This window comes from Phoxinus phoxinus (genome assembly GCF_949152265.1).
Source record: "Phoxinus phoxinus genome assembly, chromosome: 19".
NCBI classification, from domain to species: Eukaryota; Metazoa; Chordata; class Actinopteri; order Cypriniformes; family Leuciscidae; genus Phoxinus; species Phoxinus phoxinus.
In genome coordinates this window covers 10,610,329-10,636,700 of record NC_136894.1, presented here as the reverse complement: position 1 = coordinate 10,636,700, position 26,372 = coordinate 10,610,329, and the positions used below count along the sequence as shown (strand labels likewise).

At 37.0% G+C, this 26,372-nt stretch overlaps 1 protein-coding gene across 5 annotated transcripts; it reads right to left on the bottom strand.

Moving 5' to 3' along the window:
• Positions 1-1,762: 1,762 nt before the first annotated feature.
• fndc5b (fibronectin type III domain containing 5b) lies at positions 1,763-24,963 on the bottom strand. 5 transcript variants are annotated; one of them, XM_079590869.1, is made up of 8 exons: positions 24,694-24,963; positions 21,123-21,284; positions 14,602-14,717; positions 14,230-14,354; positions 10,827-11,025; positions 7,137-7,226; positions 5,072-5,257; positions 1,763-2,843 (listed from the first exon to the last, which is right to left on the bottom strand). In XM_079590869.1, the coding sequence occupies exons 3-7, from the start codon at positions 14,651-14,653 to the stop codon at positions 5,118-5,120; spliced, it is 606 nt and encodes a 201-aa protein (XP_079446995.1). In that variant the 5' UTR covers positions 14,654-14,717; positions 21,123-21,284; positions 24,694-24,963; the 3' UTR covers positions 1,763-2,843; positions 5,072-5,117. The 5 variants fall into 5 exon arrangements, with proteins under 5 accessions (XP_079446995.1, XP_079446994.1, XP_079446996.1 ...); XM_079590868.1 differs by lacking the exon at positions 24,694-24,963 and adding an exon at positions 24,174-24,424; XM_079590870.1 differs by lacking the exon at positions 21,123-21,284.
• Between the last annotated feature and the right edge of the window lie 1,409 nt (positions 24,964-26,372).

Sequence of the window (26,372 nt, the reverse complement as noted above, 5' to 3'; positions counted from 1 at the left end):
AATACAGGACACGAAACCTCAGTACGTGTCTGAACAGAAAACACGTTGCCGGTCCTCTCTGGTTTAAGCCAGTCCTCACACCCAACCTTCTGTTCTCCTGCGTAAGCCGCTCAGACAGAATATTGATACGAGCCATTTTTCACCCAGCAGTCTGCCTGAGCTCTCTTCCCCATGGCCAAGGTTAATTAGCAGTCATTAAAGAAGAAATATACGCTTTCCTCCTCTGGTGGGAATGAAAAACGAAGGTGCGGATGACTCGTAGACGGCTGCGGAGTGAGAGGACAGTCCGTTAGGCTGTCGCCATGGTGACAGAGATGGTCACCAATGCGGAATTGTTTAATTGTTCTGAGATACCTTCAGGTGGCTTTCAACACGCTTGATTAATGGTGCAATCCATCCCAACATTGAGAGCTTCTGAATATGAATGGCGAGCCAACCTGGAGCCTCATGTCCTCAGAGTAATAGAAGTCTTAACTTTGCTTTTACATTCTTCTATGCGTTTAAAAACAATAGATGGGTCTATTTCAATACCACTGCTCATTGTGTACCCATATAGGTTGGTTTTAAGAATAATGGGAGGTTTTGTTCTTCAGATCAGATACTAACAGTCTAATTCACGTCCTTGAAAAATTACAGTCTGTGACCTCATTAATGTCGAACTGTTGCAGTGTCATTGTATTGAACTCAGATCATGTAGAGTCCCAAATGACCAATAGCTGAGGGAATCAATGTTTTCTAGATCTCTGACCTCCATTCCCAGTCTTCATTCTTGACACGCAATGACTTATTCAGTTTGCCCGGGAGACTAGCCGATAAGGACGATATAGAGTAGACCATCAGACAGATCTGGTCTTGCGTATAGTTTGCTTAAACTGTCAAAAAGTACATTTCTTATTATTCTAAATTCGAAGGAATTTAAAGTCAACATGAAACAGGACCATGTTACTTTTTTTTAATGTGACCGCTGTTGATCTTTTCAACCAAATTACTGAAGAAAATATTTGTTACAAAGAGTTTTTGTTTATGATTTTCATCTACTATAGTGAAGAAGTGATCAAATGTGCATTGTTGATATTTAAATTAGATTATTATTTATTTAAATAAAAAAATAAAAAGATAATTGCTACTTTTTATCTCACAATTCTGACTTTTTTCGCAGAATTGTGAGCGCTAAACTTGCAATTGCGAGTTATAAAGTAAGAATTGCAGGATATAAACTTGCAATTGCAAGAAATAAAGTCCGAATTGTGAGCTATAAATTCGCAAATCTGACTTTTTTTCTCGTGTTGTGATAAAATATCTTAAATACCTTTTTTATTTTTTATTCAGTGGTGGAAACAAGCTTCCATAATCATTGGATGATCATTTATGAAAGGTTTGTATATTTGGTAAAAATTTTGCAATTCTTTTTGCATTCTTAAATGTAATTTATTTGGAAATTACAAGCCAATTAACAACATTAATACATCTGAAAAATGACTACATTTTGAATGGTATTTTAATCAAAAGACAAAAACCCTGACCAACAAAAAAGATGATTCTTTTTAATTACAGAGAACTGCATATTACATGGAAGAAGAAAAAAGATATATTGTAGTGATGAATTAGGAACTCATTTCCACAAAATATATTAATTTGTGGCCATGTTTTACTAATTTGTTCCCTTGTCTTCATTTAATTAAACTGTGAACATGATTGAACTAAAGCGGGGAAACTAATTAATATATTGTGGAAACAAATTATTTTTATTTTATTTTTTCCCCCGTTTGAATAACAGAGGAATCATTCACGATAAAACAAGAAAGATGTAGTATGAAAGTAAATGGGGTCAATTTTGATTTCATGTTGACTTTAAGACTGCACTTTTTTAAGGGACGGTAATCCAGAAAAGCCTGTGTGGGAAAAGGCACCCAACCCTGTATCTTAGCGGCACATAAAAGCGGTAAATAGCCATACTCATGCCGAATATGCTAATGAATGAAGACCAAAATAGCCATCGCTGTACAGTAATGTGCTCATTAGAGACAAGCTATTGATTTACTTGAGACAAACAAGCGATTAAATAGGTTTTCTATCACTATTATAATATGGAGCTCTTCATCAATCTCTGATGTGCAGTTCGGTCTGAACAGTGTGATTGAGCCGCAGGTGCGTGAATCTGATCTGGTCCATCATCTTCCAATGGATGTTTTCCTGAATGCCCTGAGAGCAAGAGTGCCGAGAAGAAAGATCCTACCGCACCAATTACACAACATCAAATTACCTAGACGGTGCGTGATTGGCTGCTGGAGGGTAAAAGAAAACGAAACAAATCTAGAGGTGTGAAAAGAAAGAACCAAGTACAAGAGATGGAGAGATAGTGAAGTGAAATATCATAATGTCACCCCTGTCAGAGACCTGATCCTGGTTCAGAGCTGATAATGACGGTGAGCTCTGAAAAATGCTCTTCCTTCTTTTTCACAACACAGCTTCCTGGTTTATTTAAGGTTTATGCGGGGTGGCAGGTTTCTCCTTATCTCTGTGAGCCTACCCAGGAGCCAAAGACACTCCTGGTGGCACGACGTCTCTGGTCTTCCAGCTCACAGCAGGGTTTGAGTCCTTCAGCTGAGGCAGCTGTAGATCGAAACTCAACAACTCGCTTCTAACGGCTGAAACTTCCAGCATTGCAGTTCTGGAACCATCCTGTCCATTTCATCCTCAAGTTTGTCTCAATGTCCCAAACAGACAAGCACCAAAGAGTTCATGTTGGTCGATGGGAATACTTAAAGGTTGTTTGATTGAGGATGAGAGATGGGCTTCACAACTTTGTGATTTGATGGCTTACTTGTTTTTGTCTCGGAGCACTTTTGGGAAGACGAAACAAAATGAGAGTTAAAAGACCAAAAGATTTGCATTTCCTCAAGGAATAACAACTAGTGCTTGCAAGGCAGCAAAAGAACAATGTTCAAGCTTTAGGCTAGCTTATTCTCTTTTTGTCAGTCGGCTACACACAGGAATCAATACACACACTCTGTTCCAAAATCTAGTAAACTGCCTACATGGCCAGCATTTTAAGGCACCATACACTCTTAAAAATAAAGGTCCCGAAAGGATTTTCGCAGTGATGGCATTTCCAGTGAACTGTTCTTAAAAGAACCATTTTTTGTCGTTGTGTGAAGAACATTTCAATGATCTAAGAACCTTTTACTACTATAAAAAAACTTGTGGAAAGGAAAGGTTTAATGGATGTTTAAGGTTCATGGAACCATCGATGTTGGTCTACTACTAAATAAAGCAAATACAGTTCTAAAAGGTATAGGCAGCATTAGCATTGCATGTATCCTTTGTAAAGAAGGCAATCCCAGAATGCATTGTGATTGATGAGCAATCCTACAAATCCAAGATGGCAGACAAAGTGAGAGTAATGTCAATTATAAACATTTATTTATTTCTTAAAAAATAGTTATATATAATAGGTATATCAAAATATTTGTAGCTATTTAATCTGCCATTTTGTGTTTTGTATATTTATTATTATTATTAGATTATAATGCCATTAGCTTAGCAACATGCTAACGTCAAATTCTACTGAATTCAATTGTGATGCTGCATCCCACTTTGCCTACTTATACTTCGCCCTAGAAGTATGTACATGTAACGGACGTCGGCCAGTAAGAGCTGTGCGTGTAAACCTCAAGAGGTGCGCTAACGTCTGACTTGCGTGAGGCTGCGCTCTTTAGCATCCTTGTTAGCGCTTCCTCCTCCCACATCTGCCATGTTTGTAGTTTTTTTAAGATATTATATTTGTGTTTGTAGTTCTAAACCTCCTCCAAATCACAATGGGTTGTGGGCAATATTAGCCCATTAGAGTGTGCACGGATCCACACTTCGAAAATCTACCAGAAATTGTAGACCATCTGGAAAATATTGCCACACTCTTTTCAACATACCATGCTTTAGAACACACTTATTTTAGTCTCACATACTATTTTAGGATGGATAGTATCCGCATTGTGACATGGGGATAGTCAAGTCTCTCATCTGTGTCACATGAAAAGTGCTATTTCTATTACTTACAGATTTGCTGTCTATGAAGAGAAGTCCCTTATTACCGGTTGGTTGCATTTCAGTTAACTAGCTTTTGGAACAGAGCCACTTTGCTAAAATAATAAAATATGCCAGTAAGATGAAATCATACAAAAATTGCAATTAATTATGCTAATAGATGCGAGGAAGTTGACCATTTGCAGTTAGGCATGCAAATATTGATGACATCATTGCTATTGGTAACATTTTCAATGGAAGTTTTTCAAACTTTAATTCTAAACTAAAAAATCGACAATATAATTTATTATATATAGTAATTATAGTAAATTTACGCATACACTACCATTTAAACGTTTGGGTTAAGTAAATTAAGTCTTAAGTTTAAGTCACTTATACTCACCAAAGCTGCATTTTTTAAAAGTAAAAATGGTTATTGCTAAAAAAAAAGTAATATTTGAAATATTATATAATAATTTTACAATAAATGTTTTCTTTTTTATTATATTTTAAAATGTAATTAATTACTGTGTGTTTCAGCATCATTACTCATCTTATGCTGATTTTCAAATATGCTGATTTGTTGCTCAAGAAACATTTCCTATTATCAGTTGAAATCAGTTGTTTCAGGATTCTTTTATGAATAACGTTTCAGCATTTATTTAAAACAGAAATCTTTTGTAACATTATAAATGTCTTTAAAAAACTCCAAACTTTTAAATGGTAGTGTACATTGTAATGTATATTATATAAAATTAGAAAAAAAGTATTTGAAAAAAAATGGCACACATGAGACTGAATGTACAGTAAGCGCTGTTTGGTTTAGCGGATTAGAACAAACCTGAACTAGAATGAGGGATGTCAATGCAGCGCTGCCTTGCAAGTACTTTACAATTTCCCATGTTTTTAACCATGGGAACCATACATGGTTTGTATTAGACAAGCAAACAATCAAACATATCATAAATACTACGAAACCACAAAAGACGATAATGCGATATGTTACACTTTCGATTAAGTCAAGCAAGCACACAATCAACCAACATACCTGTCCTGAGGCTAAAGCCTATTATTGCCGACAGGGGAAGGCTGAATTAGACCTTGCTGCGCAGTAGTCCCCCCGTAGGGTGCTCTGGGGTACTGCACTCTGACGAGTTCTTGGCTTTGTCCTTGTTATTGTTGGGCTCGTTGTCTTTGATGATGTCATACTGGCGGCAGAACAGAGCTATCACACCTGTGCACAAATGAAAGAGGGTTCGGAGAGTTGAAGACAGGATGGGAGAGTGGTGGTGATGGATGAGACATTGTCGAAAGAAGGAAAGGAAAAAAATACAATGATGGATTGCGGCATGATTCTGCCCCAAATAATAACATACAAATTATAGCTGGACTAGAACAGGATGATGAGCTGCACTGCGGCCTTGAGTTAAGTTGTGCTAGTACTGTCCTGTCTGGTGATTTATTCCCTCGTCTTCTAAAAGACTTGACGTGGATTATAAAAAGATAAAGAAAGCCTCTATAAGACCCAATCATAACTTTAGATACGCTCTTGTCTTTTCTCCACTCTAGCATGGACCACATTTATGACCACAGACTAGAGATCTTAAACATTTAATGACAACTTTATCAAAACCCATTATTTGCAAATGTAGACGCGAAGAGTTAGACATGTCATGAAACTAAATTTAAATATTGTATGTGAATTCACTACTGAATACACACACGCACACACACACAACATTCAAATGTTATTCAACTTTATTCTAAAAATATATAGTTACAAACTTGTATTCATATCTGAATGTTTATGAACTACTGATATGTTAAGCATTATGTAATCTTAATGACTTATTCATAAAAGTAATTATAAGTGTTACTGTGACTTAAATCAAATGGGAATGCAAAAACGTTTCTCACTTTGGGCAAAAAATTTAATCATAGCAGCGAGAACTTAAAAAAACGATTAAAAAAAAGTCAAAAAAATATATTTTCTAATGTGGAAATGGTAATATTTATAGCTTTTATACTTTGTAATAATACATTTAATCATTTCAGAATATTTGTTAGAATAATATTTGAATATTTTTGTATTAAATATAATACAAATATATAATAAAGCTTTCAGATTTCATGGAATATATATCAGTAAGTATATAAGTGATTTACTAAGTAAGTAAAGTAAGTGATGCTTGAAAGTTTGTGAACCCCTTTCAGAATCTGAAAATGTGAATAATTTTAACAAAATAAGAGGGATCATACACAGTGCATGTTATTTTTTATTTAGTATTTTCCTGAATAAGATAATTTACGTAAAAGATGTTTACATTTATTCCACAAGAAATAGCTGAAAAAAATTCAGCCTGAGATTTCGATTTATTTATTTTTTATTTTATTTTATTTTGTGATGGTTGTTCTTGAGTCTCTTGTTTGTCCTAAGCAGTTAAACTGCCCACTGTTCTTCAGAAAAATCCCTTTGGTCTTACAAATTCTTCAGTTTTCCGGCATCTTTTGCATATTTGAACCCTTTCCAGCAGTGACTGTATGATTTTGAGATCCATCTTTTTACACTGAGGACAATTGAAGGACTCAAACACAACTATTAAAAAAGGTTCAAACATTCACTGATGCTCCAGAAGGAAACACGGCGATTTAATCGATTTAAACTTTTAATCTTTTTTAATTTGAAGACCAAGGTAAATTGTACTTAATTTTTCTTCCGGGAAACATGCAAGTATCTTCTGTAGCTTCCGAAGGCCTGTACAAAACAAAAATGTAGACATCTTATCTGATAAATTCTGCTATTTTTTGTCTTGTGGACTATATGCAAACATATTTTATGTAAAATATTGTATTCAGGACAGTAACTAAAAAATAGCCTGCATTTTGTTTGATCCCTTTTATTTTGTTAAAATCATCCACATTTTCACAGATTCTGCAATGGGTTCACAAACTTTCAAGCATCACTGTATGATCAAATGTTGACTAGAGAAATTCACATAGGCTATTTCCACATTTGAAATATATCTATTGCTGTGTAAATGTAGCCAATGTGAATCTCTCCAGTCAACATTTGATCATTGGTCAAACGGTTTGATCATTGGTCACATTCTGACCTGCCCACATGACGAGAACCACCACAATGATAATGAGCTCTCCAGCCCTGAGCTGGGCGGCCTGGCCAACCTCCTCCATGGTCACTTCATCTGTGTGGATTCAAACAAACACAGTTCATTCACTCATATAGTCAGAAAACAAGCACACTTCTGCAGTTATCAAAGCACAGGCACCGTGACAACACTCAAAACCACAGTAGCATTATTTAAGGAATTAAAACCAATTTCGAGGGTTCTTTAATTAGCCTCAAGAGGATATAAAGTGGAGCCTAAAGGAAACCATCCTCTCTGCCTCAGTCTCAGATATATTTATTATTTAGGTTTCATGCAAAAAAAAAAAAAAAAGAATCACAATTCAACTCATAAAACCCAAGTCGAAGCGGATGACTGTGAGGATCACTTCAGGGTTGAGCTCTCCTCTCACTGGGAGAAGACCTCAGGGGTCACTTTCTTGGCTGAAGATTTAAAGTGTCTTCTAATTAAAGCCTTGTTATTTAAAAGAAACTGTACGTAGCGCTCTGGTCTGTGTTCACTGATTAACCGCAGAGGGAAAAGCCAAGTTCTTCAACGTCCTGCTTATCTGAAGAGTTGTGCTTCATAATGACTGCAGGGAGAAGTTACACTCGTCTCTTTGTGCGCCTCTTCTTTCTTTGAAGAAAAACTCGATACCCTTTAGGTGAAAACTGGATGTCTCAGGCGTTTGAGTGCAGGGGAAAAGTTGAGGCATTTTTCAGCTCACCATCGACATCAATACATGTCATGAGTCCAGTAAAAAAACACGAAGCCACCCTGAAGCGATGGAGAGGGGAGGCCAGCGGAGAGACAGATTAACTGTCTGTGTTTATTAGCTGCTCTGGTATTTAGTGAAGTGTGATGGTGATCACTTAATTAGAGTGTAACATGAGCACTAATGCCTGATGATTAAACAGTTTTTTTGTAAACGCTCCTGCTATCTAACTGACACATGCGTCAGCTAAAAATTAGCCATCTGTAAAGTACTCTAAGCACATTTCTACCCCTGATCCATCACAGATGGCATTAGTGCAGAGTTAACAGATTTACCATGGATCCTGAAAAAGAGAACTTTATACCTTAATGAATATGACACTAGAGTGTCTTTAAAATATAATAATAGATTAATCTACAGGCCAGCTTGTAATTTTTATTTTTATAGGGAGTCCTAAAAGTCAGAGATCACTTGTGAAAAAAATGATCAAAATAATTTTGTATAATATATATATATATATATATATTATCAGCATAACAATAATATTTTTAATAGATTTTAGGATTTAATGAACTTATGTAGTTAAATAATGATAATAAGTGTAGGTGTTAAACAAGAGTTACCGATTTCAAATTCATGTTATAACATAACTTTAAATTGGTTAAAATACTCAAATATTATTAATTTTTAATTAAATTTAAATTATTCAGGTTTAAATTAGATTGTTTTTTTTTTTTTACCCCACTGTATTTTATATAATGTTTAACAGTATTTTAATATTGTACTATTTTGAGTGACATAAACCTATGAAATGTTGTTTAGTTGTCAAAATGCCAAAATCAATATCTAAATAGCAGGGCACATATACAAAATATATTATTATATTTTCCTTTGTTATACTCTACTGCTCAAAAGTTTGGGGTCAGTGTGATTTTTTTTTTTTTTTTTTTTTTTTATCCTGCAAGGATAAGAAGTAAAGAAAATAAAGACATTCCTAATGTTACAAAATAAATTATTTTGTAACATTTTTGTAAATTATTTTTAACACAAAATAAATTATTTTATTTCAAATAAATGCTGCTCTTTTGAACGCTCTAAACATCAAAGAATCCTGGAAAAATGTATCACGGTTTTCACGCAACATGCACATGTATAATAATGGAAACTGTTTCTTGAGGAGAAAATCACCATATTAGAAGGATTTCTGAAGGATCATGTGACACTGAAGATTGAAGAAATTCTGCTGGAAATATTCCATCACTAAAACACATTAAAATGAACAACAGTCATTTTCAATTGTAAAAATATTTCACAATATTGCCGTTTTTACTGTATTTTGCCTTATTTCAAACTTACTTCTTTCAAAAACATTAAAAAAAATCTTACTGACCCCAAACATTTGAACAGTAGTTTACATATAATGATAGCAAATGAGATAAATGTATGACTTAGCCTATTATTCACATTTTTTATGAGAACTATTCTTTGAAACTAAATCAGTTGCTTTCTTTTCCCAAAAACATAGATGTGTAAGATAAAAAGGTATAATTTGACATTTTACTAATGTCTGCGGTTACACCTCCTGCCCCGACTCTAACCTGCACAACTGATGGTTTGACACTAAATGTCATCAACACAGTCCAGTGCCAAGGACTGACACTCACCCATAAAATGACAAGTGTTTCAGGAACACAATCCTCCCCGGCAGATGTTTGTCCAAGTAAGTAGGTCATCGAAATGTATTACACAACATGGAAATTGGCTGTATTGTGTGTTGCTCTAGATAAGACAAGCTCCTTAACAGAAAATGCATTGGTAAAACGCACAAAAGTGAGCACTTCATGCCCTGAATTATGACACAACACCATTTTTAGAGCGGTTGTATAACCACCTCCCTGCTGTGGCTTTTTTTTCCCTCTACGGAAATGATTTGACCGTTTAGTCATCTTTCAAACGAATCTATTTTTTCAACTGTACAAAGATATCAGTATTGTATCTCTGTATATAGTAATTTATATAAGCTAATGACTGGTTCATCCTAAAATGAAGATTCTGTCATCATTTATCATGTAGTTCATCTGAATGTGTGTGTGTGTCTTTCTTTCTTTAAACATTAAGGAGACATTTTGTTTAAATATACTAGTCAGTTTTTAATAGAATTGCAATAAATGGACACTGGAGATTTCAAGCTTCAAAAATCACCAGAGTAAAAATGTGGTTCATACATTCATAATGTTTGAATCATTCAGACCAGTTTTGTGAACATGAGCAATCTATTCACTGAAAGATCTTCCCTAAAAGGAATAATCTGTTCGTGAATCAGACTTTGCAATTTCTCCACTCAACACACCACAAAGAACTACAGCCGACGTCAAAATGTTCAGTCAATAATGAAGTGAATTTCATCTCTTCTAGTTTTCTCTAGTATTCTCAGCCAGTACCTGTATACTCCTCTGAACAATTTTAAACTTTGTATTTCAGCATTTCACATGTTACTGCCTCCTTAATATGAATCGCTTTGTTTTATTCCTTATTTGTAAGTCACTTTGGATAAAAGCATCAGCTTAATGAGTATCAATGGCTTCAGAAGACTTGGAATATAGTGCAACTACTTTTAGGATGTTTTGGAGCTGTACATAACAGTCCTTATTCACTTTTATTATATTCACCAGCATATTCTTCCAAAAAGAAAGTAGTCATAATAATTTGGAACGACATGAGGGTGAGTAAATTATGACATAATTTAATGGTCCTGCAACATATAATGTTGAAATTACAAGAAATTACATTGTGAATATGCTAAATAAATGTGCAGTTGCAAGATGTTAACTCTTTACGATGCTTTTACTTTTAAGTTTTAGTACTTTAAGATGCAATTTCCAAAATAATCATCTGAAGTGCTTCAAAAAATATGGTATTATGGATTATTTTGTCAAAAAAATTTTTTTGCTTTTGGTAGTTACCTGGGCTTTTTGAGGCCAGTTTCTCTGACTCTTTGGGAGTGCGGAACAGAACCGGTTCACTCAGGGGGCTGGTGCCGCTCATGCTAATGGACTGCACATGCACAATGTACTCTGTGTCTTCCTCCAAGTCCCATAATGCACACGAACGAGTGGTGGTGTTCACTTCCTGGATGAATCGCAGCATACGAACGTCCTTCTTCTATAAACATCAAAATTAGAAAAAAATAATGAGATTGAGAGGATTATGATAATAATCCAAGGATAAATGTGGTTGACGCCACACACAATGTAAGTCAACATGAAATCAAAATTCATCCTATTAACTTCATCAGTGTATGTTTTTCCAGAGAAATTCATTGTAATATATAATCAGTATGTAATATTTTGCTCTGTGTCTACAACAACTTTCCTCTTTGGTTGATGTCACCAAGTCCTCTTATTTTCACCACTCCGTCCAGGTGTCATGGGGAGAGTGGCTTTAACAAAGCGCACGACGATGGAGAGTTCACAATAGTCCTTTTATTAAACAAAATCCAAGAGAAACACGCAGGAGAATAACTAGGAAATAACTTAAAACCACAACGCAACACATAAACACAAACGAGACCGAACACTGAACAGAAAGAACTCGGGGCTTAAATACATGGGGAGAGGTAATCAGCAAAACAGAACACAGGCAAATGGGAACAGGGAAAATAACAACAAAACACAAGAAACTTAACATAACCCTGATATCACACCCCCGCTTCGGAAAGGTGCATACTCGTGACGTAACTCGAATTAATAGTCCAACTCAGGAGGACGTGGATAAGGTGAATGAAAAGAATTTGGAAGAGAGGACGGTGCGAGAGACCAAGGCGTGATGGCGGTAGGAGCCAGGAGCAGGAAGAGCCTGGCGGGACCCAGACCACAACCAGTATGAAGGCCCATGGTGGTGTCGACAGAGGGATGGGTCATGGAGGAAACTTAGCAGGTTGATGGAGGTGAAGATCCAGCTGGAGCCAAAGAGCCGATGGGACAAAGTAACAATGATGGCTCTGAAGACCTAGGTGGAGCCACAGCGACGAGCTTCCGAGGAGTCGGTAAGACTGAGGACCGAGGCGGAGCCGGAGGGAAAGCGGAGCCGTAGGGGTGGGGGGGCAAAGAGCAGCTTAAAGGTTGTATCAGCGATTTCAGGCCCAAACATAAATTATCACATTCATCTAATCTTTCCTAACGATCCGCTAGCTGCCCGCCCCATAGGCAAGCTGTCAAAAAAACGCGTCTCTGTAGGCAGCCTAGGCTCTGAGATCTTCACACAAAAACAGTTGGTTTCACCAACCACTCAAAACCAAAATAAACAGTGTTCCAACCAATCACCGACAGGGGCTGGGTGTTGTGAGTTTTTGCGCTCGTGCACGGTGACGGCTGCACGCGAAGTCGGAGCTGAAGAAGAAGCCAGCGTCTATCAACAAGAGAAATTGAACATGGCTGAGTCAATCCCATACTGTCTATGGTCAATCCCCAAGAGGAGGAGGAGGAGGATGATAAGGGCGAGGGAATACCATCGTGTTTATTCCAAGACACGTAGTTATCGGGAAGGCTTTTGAACGGTGGAAAGAAATTAAATAAAAAAATTAAATAAAACGTTTTTAATCGAATGCCGAGGTTGCACTGTTTCGTCTGGACAGGTGAGTAGCTCCTAGTGCTGACTTGTTTGGATGTGAACTGTGTGTGAAAATATCCTTCTTGAAATAATATGAGCGAAGCTCGACTAAACTTGGGTAGCTCTAGCTAAGAAATGCGCTAAGATCGTTTTTTTTTTTCATGATGCACGAAACGGGAGGGAGGGGCGAGCTAACTTGGTTTGTTTGGGATCTCGCTTCAAACACAAACAGAAGTGACGTCACCCACAATCGCAGATACAACCTTTAAGGTACGGAAGTCCGTGGCGCAGGTAGAGTGAAGACTTACCAAGGCGGAGCCTGAGGGACAAGGGAGCCCGGTGGAGCAGCATGGATGACGGTCCTAGGTGGAACCGAGGGAGGGAGAAGCCAAGGGCTCTGTGGCTGAAGGCGGAGCCAGGGAATCCTCTTGGCCAGGTGGAGCTGATGACCAGACGATCTGGTGATGATCATTCTATGACCAGGCTGGTTCTCCAGCACCCACTCCACAAACGTGGCCAAATCCTCTCGAGGAAAACCAACACCAGGTAGGCATGCCTTACACCGCACATTTAAGCTTCCTCGAAAAAATACACACAGGGAGCGGTTGGGAAAATTGGTTTGCCACGGTAGGTCTAGAAAGTCATTGGCATGGTCCTCGAGATTTTTATTAGTTTGCTCTGAACGGAGAAGGCAAACGGTCTTCTGTCACGAGGTGTGTGGCCGTATAAGCGCACAATGATGTAGAGTTCACAATAGTCCTTTCATTCAACAAAATCCAAGAGAAACATGCAGGAAAATAACTAGGAAATAACTTACAACCACAACACATAAATTCAAACGAGACCAAACACTGAACAGAAAGAACTCATAGCTTAAATACATGGGGAGAGGTAATCAGCAAAACAGAAATAGGTGTGTGTAACTACAAACAAGGAAACTAACTAGGAAAACAGAACACAGGCAAACAAGAACAGGGAGAATAAAAACAAAACACAAGAAATTAAATATAACCCTGACACAAAGCTATCTTTCCTACTTTTTTGAAAGATGAAATGGGTAATTGAAGCCATGTAACATTGTGAAAGCCATTATTTTTAACATTTAATGGAAAAAAAATCGAGTTTTGCTTGGTTTAATTTATTCCAGAACATAATAACTTTTGTGTTCAATGCATTTAATATAACTTCAAATTAAATAAATAAATTAGTAGCAAACTTCACCCCAATACAATCTCATGAATCTCCAGATATAGTTTATCTATAGTTATACTCAGAGTGATAGTTTCACTCAGAAATGGAGAGAAAGGAAAAATAGTTCCTATTCTATATAACTATTTGGTAATACAAAATAGTAGTCTTTTTCCACTTCAAAGCTTATGAAGCATTCATTTTCATGCAAAATAAATGTTATAGTCTGTTAAAATGAACACCTGAGACCTGACTGAAAATATATATGTGATTATCTATCCTTCTTAATACAGCATTAATATAAAATATGTATAGTACTTAAGATTGATCCATCTGTTTCACTCATGTATCTTAGTAAAAAAAAGATATCAAATGCTGTTTAATGTTTACTTTAATAATGTCTTATTCACTAAAGACTGCATAGATGATGTCATTGTCAGAACAGATTTATAGTGTGCACTAATAAACAGTGCTATCACCTCAATTCTTATTGAAATCATAGTTGTGATAAGTGGCATGGGAAATTCATGAGGAGATAAAATTAACACACACACACACACACACACACACACACACACACTGCAGAAACTCTGTCTTGCTCAGTTTGGTGACAAGCTGTAATGGCTTTGTACTCCAGCAGATGGTCACTGCAGTCCTTATTACTGAGGTCTCCACAGTGACTGCTTTCCTCAAATCTGCACACACACACACACACACTAATGCATGCACGCATAAAACATTTACAGAAAGCTCAAGGCCACCTAAAACATCAACAGCATGTGCCCTCGAAGAGAAAGCAGACCAGTCTACACTGACACATAACTAACATGCTCACACAAGCATTCCTCCATGATATTGCCTCATTAAACTTGAGTTATGTGGTGATTTCCCCCTGTTTTGCACATGTAAGGACTCGAAATGGACCATAAACTGGTTCAGTACCTGCTGGGTGATGGCAAACCCAATGACTGGGTCTCCCTCCAGAATCTCCCATGTCACTATCGCTGAGTTCCCCTCCAGTGGTTTGATGGTCACATTGAGCGGAGCAGATAAACTGTCTGAGGAGACACAAAAAAGACATAAAGGGATAAAAGGTACTGATGTGACATACTGCAAGACCTCTCTCATTTTATAGTCCCTCATTTATGCACAAGAACATTAAAACTGCAGAAAATGCAAGTGTTTGCCGAACTGCGCTATGTGCTAGGGTGTAATGTTGTGTGTACTTTGCAACAACAAAGATCATTCTTGCACATTTTTCCCAATGAAACTTAAGATTGTCGAAAAGCTGGCTGACCTCTGCTGGTTCTGCAGCCAATGAGATTGCTTGCTCAACATTTAAATATTCTGGCTCAATGTTTTCAGTAAGCTGGTCCTACAGCATGCCATCAGAGGTTTTTTTTAAAATCCTCTACCTCCCCCAGCTCCACCTGCCTAGATCTGATACAGGATTTTTGTATGTCAATTCATACAACGGTAGCGCATGTTATATGCTCACAGCAGCGTGTCTATATAGTCCATACTTGCTCTGTAGCAACAGCAGCAGTGTGCATCACAGATGCATATAGTTATGCAGAAATTGCTTGCTTATTTTTTGTACACATACTCAATCGAAACAACAACTCTTATGCAATATTACCTTTACAACTTATTTACAGTTCATATGACGTCACAGAAAATGCATGTCTGCAGCAAGACCCATCTTGGTTGTCTTGGGCGGTTATGATGTTAGTATGAAATTATTTACCAAACAAATGATTCATTGCGTCTCCGTTAACGTCTTTGTTATGTCATTCTCTAGCTATTTTTGTCTAATACCGAAATTAAAAGTGTGATTTGGCTAATGGAAATGCACTGATGCTCAGCTCCATGTTTGCTCTAGATCAATATTTCCACTGCTCTTTACTTTTATTTACTGCATGAGAGCTCTTAGATTGCTATCTGAACCAGCCTCTTTGTCTTTGATGGTCATCAAACAAAGAAAATGGCCTGGCACAGCCTAGAGTACACAAAGCCAGCCGCTGTTTGGCCATTGGGCATTTTGTTTCGTGAATTAAATGGAAAAGTTTTGCAGCGAAGATGTCAGAAGTCGTGTTGTGTGTCATCACTTGTCAGAATGATAATATGCCGGCCGTTGCATATTATATCGGTGCATGAGGTTCTAATCATCAGTAATGTTTGTTGACTACAGAGTGAAATGGTTGTCTGGTTAACGTCATCCATCACAATGTAACAAATTCACACCTTGCAGATGGGAAATTGTGTATTTAAAGGGGATGACAGACAGAGAAAGCCAGTCATCCCTGAGGAGACAATATGTTTCCCACTGGGCAGGATGTGTTTGGAACAGTCATACATTACACTTTAAATAGGGGAGGAATGTAACGTGCATTCAGAAACATAACTTGGCTGTGGGGTTCTCATTCGGATCCCAGAATTCATGCTTCAAGAAATCTTGTTGTGCAAAAGGTTAGTTCACTTCAAAATGTAAATTTAAACATGAAAATATACAAATAAAAGATCATTCAAAATATGAATAAATAATATAATAGTATATAAATATTACTAAAATATCACTGGTCTTTTGAAGTCAGAAAATATCTTAGTGTAAGGAACTGGCCAATATTTAAATCACTTACAGTGACGTTAAGTTTGAATATGCTCAAATTTGACCATTTTCAGAGAACAACAACTTCTCTTTCTCACATAAAACTATCATATGACTTCAGAAGACTCTAATATAGTGTATAAAGTTGTATGAACCACTTTTATTTACTTAATTGGGGTATTTATTTATGGGGTACTTATTCTAAGCTCCCAGTGATTATGTTTTTATGGAAAAGAGCAGGATGAACATTCTGCTAAACTTCTCCATTTGGTTCCCATGGAAGAAAGGCATTAGGGTTTGGAATGACATGAGGGTTAAATTTCATATTTGGGTAACTATTCCTTTAAAAGTGTTTCAATGTTTCCAGTTAGAAATTCGGAGAAAATATAATCAAGCCTTTTGTTGGTTGACTGTGAGAGTATTTGTGAAAAAATATTCTATTCAGTATCGCTTAAGTTACACACTTCACCTTTAATGAATGGATGTGTTTTATAAATTGCCTTTTATTTGGATATTTTCCAAAAGTCTTCAACACCAGCGCTTCACCTAATTAAGCCTTTTAACTTAAATTGCCTTCTTATAATTTGAGGGTCAAGCTGACTTGAATATATTTGTTACCACCACTGAAGAGTTACCTCCGGACAGGCAGAAGACGTTCATTAAGTCTTTCTGGATCCCATCCATAGGTAAACATGTGAATGTTCTATAGGTCCTTGGCTTGCAGCCAGACACCAAACCTAAAGTGTATTAGCCTGTCTGCAGAGACAAACGTGTTTTGAATGTATAGACTTTCAAGGTATTCACTCAACCGGCAATCTTGCAATGAGCACTGCTTAGGAATACTGGCCCTTTGGAAAAGTTAATTTGATTCATTTTTCAACATGTCACATTGAACTCATGCATGTTTGCCAGTCGCCCTTGTAGGAAGCAAGAGTTTTTCGTTCTGGTTGTCTTGTGTCTGAGGATTGTGCAGTCAGGTGGACAGCAGCATTACCTAGACCTACAGCCCTGATTTAGGGAGCCAAGGCAATGAGGTGAATCTCTTGGCTTGGCTTGACTGCGTCCTCTGTCCCTGGACATGGCAGTCCTCGTAAATATTTAGCTTAGCACTGCTGTCCCACAGGAAGCCTTAGAGGGATATTTATCAGGGTACGTTTTGGTCACCAAATGTTTCATTATTTCATTGACCTGTGAAAATATCTTACTGTAGGCTAGTAATTTAGCAAAGCTCCCTTATGGAGAGTAAAAACTGAACCTCTGATAAACAATTCAGTGATGACAGGAGGCAGTTTTGCCTGAAGTCTATAAGTGGTTTCACAGCTCAGGCTGACCTCCAGACTGAGAATATTAAACCCTTGAGATTCAAATCCCAGTCTTTGATCCACACACCAATGGCCTGTCTTGAACTCAGAGGAAGCGATGCAAACTGCTCCCCTCCAGCATCTAATAATATCTTAGCTTGGAGTCTGCACTCCACCTGACCGCCTCTTATTTTCAGATATTCTTGACAATGCGAGAGTAATATCATGCAGTGAGAATCCACCATGCTAATTGTATGTGTAACGTGTTTGTACCATGCCTTAGAGACAACATTATTTTGTCAAGAGGCTAACATAGCATAATCTTTAGTAACAGTTATACAGCATTTTCTCCAACATAAAATATATTTTGAAATTAATTGCATGCCATTTAACAACACAAGTCATCCAGCTTTTAATGGTATTCTAATATCGATCTAGCTTACTGCAATGTGCAACAAGTGTCTCATACCAGCCACCGAGCGAACGCACAGAGTAACATTATAACATAACTTTCAACACTCAAATGTATTTTAGTATGATTGTTTTAACCAAGTGCTGCGCTAGCCCACAAATTTTATTTTTCAAATAAAGTGACCCGAATGAGTAATAATTCAGTACACAGTTGCATTATTTCATTAGAACTAGATCAAATAATGTGAATTTAAGTGATCGAACGTAACTAACAAAGTTCAAGTTCAGGGAAGAAGGATGCGGATATAAACTTAACTTTTATCGTAAAATAAACATAAACAGGAGCGGTAGTGGCCAACTGTGGCATAAGCATAATAAAAACAGCATTTATATGCTGTTCATTTACCTTTCTATACATCAAATCAAAGAATCCTTGAACAAATGTATCAAAACCTGTTTTCAACATTGATGACCATTATTAATAATAGAGCACCAATAATGACTGATAATTATTGAGCACCAAATCAGCAAATTAGAATGATTAGTTATGAGCTGTGATGCCGTTAACGCGTTACTCTAATCTGGCCACTTTTTTTCAGTAACGAGTAATCTAACGCGTTACTATTTCCAAACCAGTAATTAGATTAAAGTTACTTATCCAAGTCACTGTGCGTTACTATTTTTGTCATTTTCCTTAGTAAAAATTAGGGCTGTATAATATGAAACCGAAATCGCGACTCTCAGATCCACGAATCTGTGTCGCAAGGCAGAATCGCGACACACCCCTTCCAACTCCCAGAGTTATCCTTCCCTATTAGTATTATTTGAAGTTAACATTATAAAATACGTAGACCTACACCACAAAACTAGTTGAGGATAAATTCTTTAAAATTGGGCAATTCCAGCGTTATGGAGGTATCATTTGCAGTAAAAAACGTGAAATATAAATTCTCAGAAAATGCATTTAATACCAATATATTGAAACGTCTGTTTATATATCCATACTCCCTTAATAAAGGAGTCTAGATATTATAAAAATATCAGTCTACACATGCATTTTATATTTAATATTAGGGAAATACACACTGCGCAAACCAAAAGTAATACTAAGCTACCCACCGGATGAAGAAGGGTTGGCTCTCCACAGAACATAAAATATTCATTTTATTAAATTTTTTCGTGTTCGCGTTTATGAGAAAAAACAATGTGGACGTGACCGCTCTGAAAGCGGCACTAAAAGACTGCTTTAATACTTTCACAGAGACCTCAAACAGAAAGCACAAAACCTTTGTTAAAAAAATAAATAAAATTGTATTAATTGTATTTTAATTTTAATAAATTTTTCAGCGACCAATTGCCTGGATTTAATAAATAAGAAGTAAATATAGCAGACAATAGATAATCACGACAGGAGGCGCCGGCGCGTGAACTGGAGCTCGTCTCATAAATGAATCGAAACTCAAGTAGGTAGCCTACTTGCCTCACAGACCTGAAAAATATATCTATATTGAAATGTCTACTTTTAAACAGAACAATTCAAAACGAAATAAAACAGACTGCTCTCTGCTTATGTAATGTGCATTATGTGCAAATGTGCATTTCTCTCTGGCGTGTTCACTACTGCGAAGATAGCGAGTCAGCATCGTCAACTTCATCTTTGCAGCCGACACTGACAGAAAACAATTGTTTATTAATAAACAATTAAAATATCTCCTTGCTATATTTGACATATTCATAATCATTACTTTTGCCGGTATTGTGACAGCTTTTATGTGCTTTGTTGGCAGCACCACCCTTACATGTTACATGAACACGTCACCACCGCATCACCCCGTCACTATTTTGAGTTTGTGTCAGCTAAAGAGGGCAATATTAAGGTTCATTGTACACTCTGTGCTGGTGGCAACAAAGTGCTATCTAGCTACAAAAACACTACGTCAAATTTGAAGAAACATTTGTAGTCAGGTCAAGAAAGACTGTCTTTATTTTATTTTTTATGAAAAAACAAGTATTTATGTTAAGTGAATTCAAGAAAGACTGTCTTTATTTAATTTTTTATAAAAACATGTATTTTTTCAGGAAAACATTTTTAAGTTCAAATGTCAGGAGATACATTGTTGACGTTATTGTTAAAAATGCACTTCCAATAAAGTGAGTGTTGGCAAAACCGGTTGTCATTTTTATGTTGAGGCGGCGGGGATTTTTTGTCGGCAGCTGCTGATTTTAACTAATAAAGTAACTTGTAATATAACTTAGTTACTTTTAAAATCAAGTAATCTGTAAAGTAACTAAGTTACTTTTTTTAAATGAGTAATCAGATTACTTTTTCAAAGTAACTGTGACTACACTGGTTATGAGTAGTTATTTTACATTGTAATAATATTTTTGCAATATTTCTCAAATAAATGCAGCCTTAGTGGGAATAAAAGACAAAAACATTAAGAAGTCTTAATTATTCCAGTTTTTTTGCTTTGTAATTATGGTGTATGGAGTGCAGATTGATGTGAAAGAAAAAAGTAATTTAAAGCAGTTTAGCATAAGGCTGGAACATAACATAATTTTACAATATAAACAGCTTTGAGTCTGACCTGAGCACCATAGCTCAACGTATTAATATCTTGTGCATTAACTACAAAATCACAGCTCTAAACCAATGAGCAATTCAGGCTTCATGTGACTCACCAAAATACACTTAACAAGACAAATAACATTCTATTGCCTGCCTATATTTGGGGGCCTTTGTCAATTCAATATTAAGTTATGTGATTGTGATTAATTCAGCAATTTTATGCAATTAAAATCTTTCATTGACTGACATCCCTATCTTAATGCATCAAACACAGAATCTCAAAGTGATAAACTGATAGATTTGCTCTAATATGCAATGCACAGGGGCGACTGGCCCCACTAAACAACATCAGACCCATAACATATTCGCAATGTCCTCCCGTAGCTTTGATGAGATGCCTGACACTGTCAGATGAAACAAACATGCGAGAGCTCGGAGCTCTGCGTTGCACATTGCGTGGGCACCTCTGCCTTTCATCACAAGCGTCATAACAAAATACAGCAGGCCTGTAATAAGACTAAACCATCATGCAGCTTTAAAGTTGATCAGTTATTCTCCGGCATGTTTGTTTCACCTGCTTCCTCTTGCTTCTCTGTATTAGAAAGGCTGTTTGAAACCGTGTTCTTTTCATAATGGTGTGGAAATGTCACTGGCTCTCTTCATTAATATTCCTCCGTCCTGCATCACTGCCAATGCCTCGGTATAAAGACGTATGGACAGAGGCTTTGTTGCTTCTCTAGACAACATAAAAGAGAAAAGCAGAGTGAAAACGGTTCGGTGTGCTTTATTAGTGTCTGCTTGTGTGTGTTGTGAGCTGTGGATGTCTATTACAGTTAATCTGTACACAATGTTACACATTAGCAGCTCAGAACAGCACCGTAATCATGTAGCACACGCTGCGCTCTTATTTCAACAAGATATATGGATTGGCCATATCACTTCACAGCATCTTTTTTGATAAAAGAGCCTTTGTTGTGTATTTCTACACTATTGTAATTTTCAGATTGTCAAAACAGGTGCTATTGATGTGAAATAGTAGTCTGTTCTAGCAGACCGAACTCCTTTACCAAACAACTGTTATAGGATAAACTCACAGTCGACTTCCTCTAGTCAATTTCAAGTCACCATGAAATCAAATTTAAAAAATTATATTTTTTATGGAATATTGCAATGTTTATTATAAATGCTTAATCCGTGCACATCATTATTTTTTGTAATGTGCCCTCGTAATTTTTCATCAAAATAACATCCCCTTCTTCTTGCAGCGACATCTCTTCTCTGATGTGTTTACTGGCGCAAGGGCGCCAAAAACCTGTCACTCACATGACATCACAGCAATAGCAAACCACCATGATCCAATCAGTTCTCGGAGCACAAAATCAAGTCCCGCCCTACATTTTTTCTTGTTCGAAAAGCCATTTCCCTTTGGATATACGCCACAATAGCGAAGAAACTTCCATTTCATGCCGACTTCAATGGTGCGCTCCATTTGTTCTCCGAGGTGGGAAAGTCCTAGTCCTCATAGGAACTTTTGAGTGGAACGCGTCCTCAAGTCGGAGTTGTGACTGGGAAACTCGGGGGAAGCGCAACAACCCCGACTTCAGAATCCAATATGGCTGCTCAGCGCATCAACCGCTGTGAAACAGTAGTATTGCTTATTCGCACTTCTGTTTGTCTGCCTCAATAAATTCAGTGCTATCCAACCTCTAGTTGTGGACATGAGGTATTATCTGTGCAAAATACTGCTTTTTTTATGTGTTTGTATTCTAATAGAGCAAGCATAATGAAGGCTTGCCTGGACGCATCCATCTTAGATTTCTGACCTGTTTACTGGAACGTGACGTCATTCCCAGTTACGACATCCCGGTAACACTTTAGTTTAGGGTCCAATTCTCACTATTAAGTTGCTTATTAGCATGCATATTACTAGATTATTGGCTGTTTATTAGTACGTATAAAGCACATATGAATGCCTTATTCACCATCACCATATGCTACATCCACTTAACAACTACCTTACAAACCATTAATAAGCAGTAATTAGGCACAAGTCGTAGATAATAGTTAGTTAATAGTGAGAAGTGGACCCTAATCTAATGTGTGACCGACATCCCTCCTCTGAGGTAAATGGAACGCATGCAGTCCTATAGGTTTCTTGATGGCTATTATTACTGATACACCGATATCATCAGATTAATGTCATTTTGTTTTGATCATTTAAAAACAGCGAATGATCAGAGCATATTATGTCTTGGTAAGAAAAAAAGAGTGGAATGGCCGGGGTAAGTGTTTGGCGAACAGTTCCAAACTTGCACAGTGTATCATGTCTCTGGCTTGGGTAAAAATGACAGCAGAATTGCCATTTGCTGCATTTTTTTTTTTTTTAAATCTAATATTACACACAGAATGCGAGCAACACAACATTCAATGCTCTCATCCATTAAATCGTCAACAAATCTGTCTACATTGTACAACAATCACAATAATAGTGCACACCAAATGTTACACATCCACATAAAGCAAGCAGCATGACATCTAGCAAACTCGGAGAAATTTCAAATTACTGCCGATACTTTTCACTTTTATCATTTTTAGGTGTCAGGTGATCCACTCATTTTCATGCAACCACAAAAAAACACACGCCATATGTGAATCAAACTGCTTAAAACTTACTCATTTAGACAGTTAGTGTTATGAATATTTAAATACATTTGCCTAAAAAAAATTGTTATGCTATTTGTTTCAGTGTTTCTGCAAACTGCAGTTATTTTAATTTAAAAAGATATATGTGCATTAATTGTGGTAGCCATTTACATTGTCATACAAAAGTATCGGCACTTCATATCAGCTATTGTTTAATATGTTTTTTTTTTTTAAATAAATAAATAAACAATACCATGATTCTTAGATTATATATAGGCCGGGGGGGGGGGGGGGGGGGGGGGGAAGCATAATGCAACAAAACATTGATAGGCTATTAAATGATATTGCTTAGAAAGGTTCAATTAATGGAGAAAGATAAATGCAAATTGAATGGGGTGAATTTGTGACCTTGACAAAGTAAACATTATTCTGCTATAGTTATTTAGCTGTACTAGTTATCAGATCATTAGCCATTTAACAAATTAATTCAGTAGCCTACTAATCTATAATGTGTCTGCATGCATCCAGACAAATGCCCTAAATCCCAGAGCTCTCAAATGTGATCTATTGTGCGTTCAAACTGCAATCTCTGTCTACCGACCAGGTTTCTACTGTATCTGTGAACAGAATCAATTAGGATCACATGAATTGTTCACAACATTTACATGCAGTCTGAATGAACAGTGGAAACCCACGAGCGTCTTCTGCTTCCCAATGAAGGGCTGAACAGGTAGTAGCGCATCATTTATTCATCTCATACCCGCAACCTGTCTGTTCTCTGCCAATGTGAACATATCAAAATGCTTTTTACTATGCATACTGTTTGTAATATTAAGATAAAAACAGTTGCCATTCTGTTTATTCATGCAAAAATAGTGTAACAGGGTTTCGTGTCTTTTTCTATGTCTAGCACAAAAGCCCAATAATGACCATATATAAAAATAACATTCCTGTCTGAATGAATACAACCACGCAAACTTACCGGCGTTAACCGAGGAAACGGAGATATAAGCCAAAAACAACAATAACAGCGCAGCGCACGAGCCTTCAATTCCCCACATCCTTCAAGGAATTCTTTACATTCTGTTCGGAAGACGTTGATTCCCATTTACTCACACGATTTTTAAACTTATAAGTCGGCGTCTATGTGTTTAACGTTGACGACTGGTGGCCGTCTTTATTCCCGCATCAGTCCAGAACAGCACTGGATCTAAACTCCGTACTTGCCGCAGAAAGTCGACATGAGAAGACTGTCTGAGCTCATTGGACGGCATGTGTCACTGTTAACAATAGGGCATCATGCATTCTTCCTCCAGGGGGCGCTCGGTGGCTCACAAAGCCTAATTTCTCTATTAAACCGCATACAAATATTAGTTCGTTAAGAACATTTCAAAGCTATTTTTTTTACATCTATCAATTCCAAATATTCTATATAAATTATATATCTGTTATATAACGGAGGTCAGTAACAGCAACCGCTGTACAAAGGCTAAATAAAATACCTTATACTGTAATCACAAACGATTGTGATTGGCCAGTCCTAATATCGCTGAGAAAAGTAACAGGCTCCGCGTGACGACGCTGTCCAAGTTCCAGCGGTGATCTGGATGATAATTTACACCCGAATAAAGACAATCGACGATCTTCAAAGTAGAAAAATAATTGAAATTGAAGAATAATACGGGAGTACTTAGACCTTTAGAGGGTCTAAATAATACTCTCAAACTGAGGCTTGACCCAAAATAGTTTCCCTTCCCTCTTGCACCAGCATCTCTTCTCATCTCTGATGACGCGTGTTTGCTGAGGCGAGGGCGGGACAACCTGTCACTCACATCATGAGATCACAGCAATAGCAAACCACAACGATCCAACAATCCAATCAATTATACTTTTATTTATCTTGTCTGAGAAGCTATTTCACTTTCGATATATGTCACAATATGGAATAAAACTTCCTTTTGACGCATAATACCAATGCCCAATAGGCTAAAGCGTTTTGATAGCCTACATCATGTCTCAACAGCCTTTTAATAATATTTCAGTAACCATGAAAGTTACATTAAAAGTTACTCAGACACATATTAATAGCCTATCTAGTATATACATAATAAACATTATCCCCCAGTTTCACAGACAAGGCTTAAGCCTAGTCCCAGACTAAAATGTTTGAGCTGTTTTAACTGAAAGTAACTTGGAGTGAGATACATCTCAGTGACTTTTTTTTTCTAAGCACGTTTATAAAAGCTAGTTAAGTGCCCTAATTGAACTAAGGCCTAATCCATGGCTTAGTCCAAGGCCTGTCAATGAATCTGGCCCTTAGTCCTGTCTGTTAGGAATGATAATCTGGGATAATCCGGCAAGTCAAACCTCAACCGATCGCTAATTTTTCCATTGATGTTCCTTAGTACACCCCCTCAAAGTTACTGTAGGCTGTAAATTGCAAACTGATATATTATTATTCAATTATTATTATTATTATTTGACTTAGAAATAATGTCTGGGCTGTTAAGCTCCACCTATTTTAGGACTCCCTTTGTCATGGTAATTTCCATTCTACCCGTGTATTCCATTTCTATGGTGTAGCCAGTACCTGGGACAGCGCTTTGTGCGTTGCATGACAGCCTCGGCTTCAATCTGCATTGACGGTTTTCGGTGTACGACATAAACAACTACAAAACAGCTCAAGATGTGATGACTAAGGCTAAATGGATGGTCCAGTGACTGCTGATCTATAGTCATCCTTTGCGGCCCATTCAGTCTCCAAATGAAATTCAGAGTGAAAAGTGCTGGCAGCGTCTTCATCGCTCCCTCTCGCTTGTTCTTGCCAGAATGCTTACTGAGGGAAACCACTCTTCCTAAATTTGTGGAGGTCTTTCCAGCTCTCTCCTTGAGCTCCCGTGCCAAGTTCTGAGAAATACCCTCTACATGTCAAAAGGAGTTGCCACAGAATGACACCACTTTAAATTCACACAATGTACTTTCCATTCACAACGTCAGAAATGTTTTCATTATTCTAATGTACAGTAGTGTTTGTCAGTATGCCAAACACAAATACCTACATCTACGTGTACGTACACATTAAGATATGCTGACTTTTACAGTTGCAATGCAGATTTTATCAAGTGTAACACTTGGCCTATTTACACTTATCACTTCTTGACTCATATTCTCATGTAGATTT